Here is a 10,182-nt window from a genome sequence, read left to right as displayed (position 1 = left end):
AGACTATAGAATAGAATAGAATAGACTATAGAATAGAATAGAATAGAATAGAATAGAAGAGAATAGAAGAGAATAGAATAGACTATAGAATAGACTATAGAATAGAATAGACTATAGAATAGAATAGAATAAAGAATAGAATGGAATAGAATAGAATAGAATAGAATAGACTATAGAATAAAATAGACTATAGAATAGAATAGACTATAGAATAGAATAGACTATAGAATAGAATAGAATAAAGAATAGAATAGAATAGAATAAAAAATAGAATAGAATAGAATAGAATATAGAATAGAATATAGAATAGAATAGAATAGAATATAGAATAGAATAAAGAATAGAATAGAATAGAATAGAATAGACCCAAATAAAACAAGACGGTGGTGTCACACCTGGGACCACAGCATGGCTCCCTAGCATATCAACCTAGATTTCTCTCATTGCCTTGTGAAGCCTACAGCAAATGCTGGAAAGAAAAGAAAATACTATTGACTAAGAATTCTTTATCTGGTAAAATCCATCCTTACAAATTTTAGCCAAAATAGGAGTAAGGATGTAGCTAAGTGTTAGAGCATTTGCCTAGCCCATTCAAGGTTCTAAGTTCAATTTTCAGTACTAAAAAAAAAGCAAAAGAGAGGGTGGAGATGATTATGGAAAAATAGGTACTGAAGACAAACACAGATGGATGTGAGTCTAGAGTAGATGGCTTAAAGAAAGTGTCAAAGAAAACCTTCTGGATTAAGAGGAAATGAACTCAGAAACTAATTCAGATCCACATGAAAATGTCATTATATAGATAGATGTTTGAAGAAATTACAATTATATTTCTGAATCTGAATTTTTTAATTCATTGAGAAGAGTAATTGGAAATTTTTTTGGTGGCCCTGACATATAAACAGCATGCCAATAAGAGTACAAATGGTGGCCCAGTAACAGAATATACATATGTGTATATATATGTATATATATACATATATATATATATACATCAGGAGATATATATTTTTATATGTATATAAAAGTTTTATAGCCTGTTTGCATGAATACTGATCTGTTGTAAATAGTATCAAATACAAATGTGTATTGTAAAAACTGTTGCCACACAAATGAAAATAGCAGCAAATCAAAAAATCAAGACATAACCAAGGCAGTGCTCAGAGGAAGTCTGTGGGGATGAACATCTCCTTCAAAAAGTGACCTCACTACCTACCACAGTTCTCAGAAATAGAGAACTGAGAACAGAGCTAATGCAAATTTAGAAGGAAAGACATAAAAACCAGAGCAGAAACAAATGAAATAAGTCTAAAAATCAAAATACAAATGAGTAGCTATACTAACCTTTAAAAGGAGGAGGATAGACTGAAATAAGTAAAAATAGGAGGTGGAAAGGAAGACACTAAAATTAACAGTAGGGAAATAAAAAGGTGCTATTGGAGATTGGTATGAGCAATTATATGCTTGCAGTGACCTGAAATAGATGGGCAAGGTCCTGGACACACAGCGTATAGGACCCTTTGATGATGAAGGGTTAGGAATTGGCTCAGCAGATAATGTGCCTGCTATGGAAACAGGAATTCAGATCTGCATCTCTAGTGCTTGCCAGCTTAGAAACATGTGGGTGCCCAGTTTGCTGGCCAGTTTAGTTTAGTGAAACAGTGAGCTCCAAGTTCAATGAGAGACCATATCTCAAAAAGTAAGCGGCCAACCATAGAGGAAGACACCTCTTGAACTTTGGCTTCAGTGTGCTTTCTTGTACATACAGAAACACACACACACACTCACAAACACACAGAATAATAAATAATAAATTAAAATTTAGGTGATCCATGATGAAGAAATAGAAAACCCAAACAGACCAACTACACGGCTGAATCGGTAATAAATTCTCCATCAGAGAAAATCTCAGGACAAGGTAGCACCTGCATTACCTTGAATCAATAAGATATGTGTCAAGCAACATGAGTTCTTAAGACTTTAACACTCATTCTGTGAAGCTAGCATTACACTTGTCTCAAATCAGACAGGTACAACAATAAAAACAGAAAACTACCAGACAATATCCTTGATGAAATTAGATGAAAAAAGTTCTCAACAAAACCTGAGGGGCCAGAGAGGTGAATCAGTCTTTTAGGGCTGATAAACACCTTCAGCAAAGTGTTTATTAACTAAAAAAAAAAAAAAAAACAAATTGGTATCCCTCCTTTATACAAGCAGTAAACGGGCTGAGAAAGAAATTAGGGAAAACACCCTTTACGATAGCAACAAATAATATAAAGTCTCTTTATATTTTATGCTATAAAATATCTTTATATTTTATATTATTTGTGTAACTCTAACCAAGCAAGTGTTCTTGTATGACAAGAACTTCAAGTCCTTGAAGAAATAAGTCAAAGAAAATATCAGAAGATGGAAGGATCTCATGGATCAGTAGAATTAACATAGTAAAAATGGCCATCTTACTAAAGCAATCTACAGATTCAATGCAATTTCCATCAAAATTCCAACACCAATCTTTACAGACCTTGAAAGAGCAACCCTCAATTTCACATGGAAAAATAAAAGACCCAGGATAGCTAAAACAATTTTGTACAATAAAAGAACTGGAGGTATCACCATCTCTGATTTCAAGCTATACTTCAGAGCAATAGTAATAAAAAAAAATGCCTGGTATTAGCACAGAAATGGACAGGTTAAGCCAGGTGCTGTGGTGCACTCCTGCAACCCCAGCACTTGGGAGGCAGAGGCATGATCTCTGTGAATTTGAAGACAGCCTGATCTATAAGTCCAGAACAGCCAAGGCTACCCAGACCCTGTCTTGAAAAAGTCAAACAAACAAATAAACAATAACCCCCCAAACAAACAAACAAACAGAAAACAACAGCAACAACAAAAAAGAAACAGACAGGTTGATCAATGGAATGGAACTGAAGACCCAGAAATAAACCCACACTTCTATGAGCACTTCATTTTCAACAAAGAAGCCAAAAGCATACAGTAGAAAAGAAAACATATTCAACAAATGATGCTGGTCTAACTGGATGTGTGCATATAAAATAATGCAAATACATTCATAGTTATCACCCTGCACAAAACTCAAGTCTAAGTGGATCAAAGGCCTCAACATAAAACCAGATACACTAATCTATTAGAAGAGAAAGTAGGGGATAGCCTTGAACTCATTAGCATAAGAGACAACTTCTTAAACAGAGTACCAACAGCTCAGGCTCTAAGACCAACAATTAAAAGATGGGACCTTATGAAACTGAAAAGCTTCTGTAAGGCAAAGGACACTGTCAGTAGGACAAAATGACAGCATACAGATTGGGAAAAGATCTTCACCAACCCTACATCCAACAAAAGGCTAATATCAAAACTATATAAAGAACTCAAGAAATTAAATACCAGAAAACCAAAAAAGCAAAATTAAAAATGAGGTTCAGAACTAAACAGAGAATTTTCAACAGAAGAATATCCAATGGCCAAGAAACACTTAAGGAAATCTTCAGTGTTCTTAGTCATCAGGGAAATGCAAATCAAAACAACTTTGAAATTCTATCTTCAACTCCTTAGAATGTCCAAGATCAAAAATTGAAGTGACAGCATATGCTGGTGAGGATGTGGAGAAAGGGGAACTTTCCTCCATTGCTGGTGGGAGTGCAAACTTGTACAACCACTTTGGAAATCAATCTGGTGGTTTCTCAGAAAATTGGGAATCGCTCTACCTCAGGACCTAGCTAATACTACTCCTGGGTATATATATAAAAGATGCTCCACCATACCACAAGGACACTTTCTCAACTATGTTGATAGCAGCTTTATTTGTAATAGCCAGTATCTGGAAACAAACTAGATCTCCCTCAACCAAAGAAAGGATAAAGAAACTGGTATGTCTACTGAATACTACTCAGCTATTAAAAACAAAATAATGAAATTTGTAGGCAAATGGATGGAACTGGAAAATGTCATCCTGAGCGAGGTAACCCTGACCCAGAAAGACATGCATGGTATGTCCTCACTTATATATTATACATTAGCCATAATGTACAGGATAACCATGCTACAACCCACAGACACAAAGAAGCGAAGGAGGGCACAAAAGGAAGATGCTTGAATCTCACACAGAAGAGGAAATAAAATAGAAGTCTGAAGTAGATGGAAGGAGGGAACTGTGTGGGAGACAAAGTGGGAATGGTAACTTACTGGGGTGGGATCTGGTGTGGGGAGAGAGGTGGGTTGGTGTGACCAGAAGACAGAATAAAAATTGGTGAGGGAGTCCATAGGGATGATCCTAGCTGAGATACACAACAGTGGGGGATATGGAGACTGAAGTCACCACCTTTTGTAGCCAGGTGGAACTTCCAGTGGAGGGAGGACAAACACCAACCCATCCATAAAACCTTCCTCCCAAGATTTGTCTTGCCTTCAAGGAGTGTAGGGATATAGATGGAGCAGAGATTGAGGAAATGGCAAAGCAATGACTGGCCCAACATGAGACCCATCCTATAGGAGAGAGACAACCTCTGACACTGTTAATGATGCTCTGCTATAGGAGCCTAGTATAACTGTCTTCTGAAAGGCTTCATCCAGCAGCTGATACAAACAGATGCAGAGACCCAAAGCCAAACAATAGACCAAGCTTGGGGAGTCTTATGGAAGAGTGGGGGGAAGGATTTAGAGAGTTGGAGAGGTCAAGGACACCACACAAAGACCTACAGAGCAAATGAAGCTGGGCCCATGGGCCTCACAGAGACTGAACCAACAGCCAAAGAGCTTACATGGCCAGACCTAGACTCTCTACACATGTGTAACAGATGTGCAGTATGGTCATCATGTGAGTTCCCTAACAATGGGAGTAGGGGCTATCTGTGACTCTGTTGCTTGCCTATGGATCCCTTTTCCCTAGCTGGGCTGCCTTGTCTGGCCTCAGTGGAAGAAGATGTACTTAGTTCTGTAGTGACTTGAAGTGTCAGGGTGGATTGATACTCCTTGGAGAGCCTACCCTTCCCTGAGAAGGAACGAGAGGTGGGGAAGAGGGGAGGGTAGTTTGAAATGGGGACTGGGAGGAGAGAGGGAGCTGGAATCTGGCTGTAAAGTGATTAAATAAATAAAATTTTTAAAAACTGACAAACCAAATACAACAGCACATTAAAATATTATTTACTATGACCAAGTAGGATTCAAACCAAGGATGTAACTATAGTTCAAAAGATTATTAAATAGAATATGTCACATAAACAAAATGAAGAACAAGAAAGCAGAGAGGCTGGGCCAAACTCAACCTGTCGATCGGAAACCCAGTCCTATGATAACCAAGCAATTTATACAGTATTTCACAGTTCTGTGCATAAGGGTAAAGGTATTGTTTCCTAATTTACTACCTCAACAGTTTTCTATATAGGCACATTTCATCTGTAAAGAGTGATGACATAGTTTATTCTATTTCAATAAGATTTGTTATTCTTCTTCTTGCCTATTTGCTCTGCTAAGGCCTCCCAGATTATGTTTATGAAAGTGAAAATATTTATCTTATTCCAGATTTTAAGGCTGCTTCTTTTGACTTTCTTCTGTTCAGTAATATTAGGATCAGTATCCATATGAGCTTTGTCTTATTTGATAAATGAACATGGAGTATGAAAAAGCAAGTAAAGGGAGCAATCAGGAAAGACTTGATACTGTACAGTTATGACACTGTTACCTTCTGGAAAATGTATCAATAAGACCAATAATTAAGTGGGCTATGTATGGGAGAAAAAAATAGCAGGGACTGGGGTCTTTCTGAGTCAGAGAATGTGTTCTCAAAGACATGTCAACACATGACTCTATACAGTTATCCAAATCATACAGTATATAAGACTTAAAGGAGATCTCCCCTATCAGTGGACTAGGGGAAGGGAATGGCAGGAGATGAGGGAGGAAGTGTGAATTGGGAGGGAATAATGGAGGGGGCTAGAGCTGGGATACAAAGTGAAAAAACTGTCACTAATAAAAAATAAAAATAAATAAATAAAATTTGCATTAAAAAAAAGAGTTAAAGGAAACCCTAAAGTAAAGGTGGTGTCTGGGAGCTGATGGTAATTGGGAGATATTGAAAATGCGGGGAGAGGGGTATGTATTTGTAAAGGGTTAAGCAGAATACTTCCAATATTGCTGTGAATCCAAAACAACTCTTGGAAATAAGAATTGAAAACAGAGACAATGAAATGAAAAGACTTTTTTCTTTGTAATTTCAACCTTTATCATGTTATTCATTACAATCACTTTGGGGAGAGGGCTGGAGTTGGGTTAGTGGGATAAAGTACCTGCTTGCTGCATAAGCCTGACAACCTGAGTTCACTCCCACAGTAGGAAGTCAGATGTGGTGCCATGCATCTGTAATCCTAGAGGATGTGGGTGGAAATAGGAGAAGAGGGTGGACATTCATTGGCCAGCTGGTCTTGAGTATGTTGTACAGCATCAGAAAGAACAGAAACTCTGCCTCAAGAAGGTGAAAGGTGAAAACCAACTTGCAAAAGTTGTCCTCTGACCTCCCCTTGCATACCATGGTGTGCATGATGACACATCGAAAGAAATAAAGAAGGAAGGAAGGAAGAAAGAGAGAAAGAAAGACAGGCAAACCTACTGTGGTTTGAAAGTCCCTTAAGAGGATTACTAATTTTACCATGTGATCCAACCCATTCCTGCTTATAGGAGATATCCATGAAAACAAAGCGAGATTCACCAATGTAGACTAAAGGCTGCCCAGAGCTTCTGCAGGAAATGGATACTGACTATAGAAGGGTGGAAATCTTGTTTGAAGAATGTAAAAGTGTTAAAGTTTGGATTTTTAAAATAATAATCAAAGAACCTAATAGTTTTATTTTAAAGTATTGTGTTGAATCCTTTAAGTGTTGTAGAATTTTTTTGTTTTGTTCTGTTTTGCATGTAAACTATGCTTTCTTTTTATTTTAAAGACACAGTGTTCTGAAAATGTCAAAAGATAACTATCATTCAAAGACTTAAATTCTTTATTAAATCTGTTCTTTTGGCTCCCAGTGGGTGCATGGAGTAAACGTTCCTTTGCTGTTCAGTGTGTTTACTTTATATATTACTTAATCCAGTGGAAGGTACAATACTTTGTCTTAAGTACATTTAAGTTTTGTCTCCCATTGTGCTTAGCATGACTTTCAGACATTTCTCAAGCTCTTTAAATTTTCAATCATTTAACTTGCTTACAATGAAACTTTGAAATTTGAAGTAAGAGTCTGTTTTTCTCTCATTTATTTAACGGTAATTAGAAAAGAATTTGTTAGTATTCTAATGGTGCGTATTCATTTTTTTACCTCATTCATTTAGCTATAGATAAACTTATACCAAACAGATGCTAACTATAAAATATAATTCATAAGTGTATTTTAGTAAAATCCTAACAAAAGCACAGGGTTGTTACTTAACAGAAAGCATTGTTTTCAACCAGAAGATACAATGGCTGTTTAGCTATTTACTTCTGGAAGCCTGTGTTTGCTTTCCAGCAGTGCCCCATATACGATCTCGGACAGTTTTGGAAATGTCTCCACGCCTCATTCGAAAAGCACTAGAATTTATTGACTTCAGTCATTATGTACGGTAAGTTTTAGTAAACATGATTATTATAAACGTGTATTCATAGAATCTTACATATATCTTCAATGGGCAGTTGCTAAATAACTGAAAAGTTGAAATTAAATGTTTATTATGTCTTAATTTTGTGTAAGTCTTTATAGCTGCATTTTTTTTCAGCTTAAGTTTGGCAAATGTTTTATTATATCACTCATTTACATGACTTATGTAAAAATTAATTGGAACTTACATAAAGTTTTCATAATACCCGCTACTATTACTTAATGAAGTTGCATTTTCTTTAAAACTAAAAAATAGGATAAGAGCTCATCACACATGTTTATATGTTTAAGAACATTGTCGTACTTACTAAATGAAGAAATTCAAAAGTAAAACCCATGACATATTCATAGTCTTGAACACCAGTACCCATATCTAATGATATGTCTGACATTCTTCATAATACTTTATTAAATGATATACTGACATTTATTAATGATATACTGACATTCTTCATAATACTTTATTAAAATATCAGTGAGTCAGTATACAGTTCCTAACCCATTTTTAAAAAGTTAATGTTTTAGTCTACCATTCTTCATGTTTGGTTTGATTCATATCAGCTCACTGTTAACACAATTCTATATTACTTTGCATTCTGAAATAATATTTCCTCTTAAGCTCTCAAATGACTTTCTTAATTCATCTGACATTTTACATCAAGGAAAGTAACTGATGAGGCTGTGCTGCAAACAGACGAACTGAACAAGCAGCAATCTATGCAGAAAGCAGAAGAAATCCACCAGTTCCGACAGTATAGGTCCCGAATCCTCAGCTTCAGAGACATTGAACAGGAAGAACGGTTTAAGCTAAGGGATGAGGTCCTGGACATGTATGGGGAGATGCGGGTGAGTGTGGAAACACACATGACCACATTTGGCAAGCTCCTTTGAAACAGTGAAGAGAAAGCAGACTTATTCATCGGAGTAAAAAGAAGTCTTAATATTTAGCTCTATAGTTTTCCAGCTCCCAGAAAGGACTGGTATATATTCACATCTCTCACCTCATTCACTGCCTGCTTAAAACCCCACTAACCTCTCCTAATAGGAACCTATCTAACAGGGGATGAATGTAGAAAATTATGGGGGAAACGACATGACCTGAGTTGGTAATGTCAGGCAGACCCAATGCTGGCTGTGCGGAAATGCTTTAGAATCTATCTGTTTGCTCACAGAATCACACACAAAATACCCACACAAAATACCACACAGGCCCAGCAGTCTGGTACCATGGATATTCTGAAGTGAAAATGAAAAGGAAGATAACTAGGTTTACTTGGCTTATATATTTCTAAAAGTCACAGATCAAAAGCACAACTTTTTACTGTGGGCAGATACTGTTGCCCCATTTCTGTAGCAGCATTGAAGTACTTTACATGGACATGGTCCAAAGAAAAGTTTTCTATGCTGTGGAAGACTGAACTTAATTGAAACAAGATTATGGTACTGGAAATGCATACACATACAGTAAATGTGTAAGGATGACTTCCATCTGTGATGATAGTGATTTACTGCTTTCTTTTCCCTTTCCTAATACTTATATATACACAAAAATACACACAATCATGCTCATATAGACACACAGACACTACACTGACATACAGACACACATGCACGTATACATGCCACAAACACTCTTACACACATACTGGTAGATGCACACACAAACACAAAGACACACAGGCATAGAGAGTTAAAGAACTTTTTAAGTATTTTAACCATAATGATATTGGTTCACACTATTGCTTACTGATATGGAGGATTATGTGAGTTAGATGCTTCTTCTTGTCTGTTTGATAGGCACTTCAATCTCTCCAAATATCAATTGAAGAAATTTTAGCTCTCCTTCTTACTTCATGATGAACATGTTACTTCAGCATTATCTTTATCCTAGAAAATGGCAATCACAATTTCCCTTGTTCAGAGAAGAAACCTTTGAGGCAGTCTTGTCTGTCACTCTTCACCAGTAATCCATTATCAAAATCTATTTACTCTGCCATGAGAATCCATTTGAATTTCAATTGCCTCTCTTTACACCCAGAACCAGTGCAGACCATCATATGTTTCTGGTCATGGCTTTTTTACAAGGTCCCTCATTGATTAGCTACTTCCATCTTTTTTCTTCTTTGATATTGTCTATCCTTGGCAGCCAGATAGATCTGACATTTAAGATCAATTATTTTATTCTGTGGTGACAAACAACCTCACCATTTCAGTGACTAATACAAAGATCTGGAAAACTTGTTTTCTATAAAAGAGGGTGGATTTTTGTCTCTGGGGGTCTTATGGCTTTTTGTCCAACATATATAGCACTTCTAGTTACTTTACCAATAGTAACACCAAATCAAAGATAATACTTAACTGAGTGGTAAGACATCACATAAGCAATTCTTTCTTTAGGAAAAAAAAATCAGAGAATAGTCAGATTTGTTTCATAAGCTTCATCTTATGAAATCCTGGCATTTCTAATTATTGGCACATATATATATATATGTGTATATATATATATATATATATATATATATATATATATATATATATATAT

General features: G+C 36.1%; 1 protein-coding gene across 1 annotated transcript in view; it reads left to right on the top strand.

Moving 5' to 3' along the window:
* Adgb (androglobin) overlaps nucleotides 1-10,182 on the top strand; it is a gene marked incomplete at its 5' end in the record, with an annotated part of 67,054 nt that overhangs the window by 54,734 nt on the left and 2,138 nt on the right. The window contains 2 exons of the mRNA XM_055608084.1: nucleotides 7,515-7,605; nucleotides 8,303-8,486. Of these exons, the coding sequence (XP_055464059.1) occupies nucleotides 7,515-7,605; nucleotides 8,303-8,486 (275 nt within the window). The remainder of the gene's footprint in view (nucleotides 1-7,514; nucleotides 7,606-8,302; nucleotides 8,487-10,182) is intronic.

This window comes from Psammomys obesus, unplaced genomic scaffold, assembly GCF_907164565.1.
Source record: "Psammomys obesus unplaced genomic scaffold, mPsaObe1.curated_primary_1811, whole genome shotgun sequence".
Taxonomy (NCBI): Eukaryota; Metazoa; Chordata; class Mammalia; order Rodentia; family Muridae; genus Psammomys; species Psammomys obesus.
This window is presented reverse-complemented; position numbering and strand designations above follow the sequence as displayed.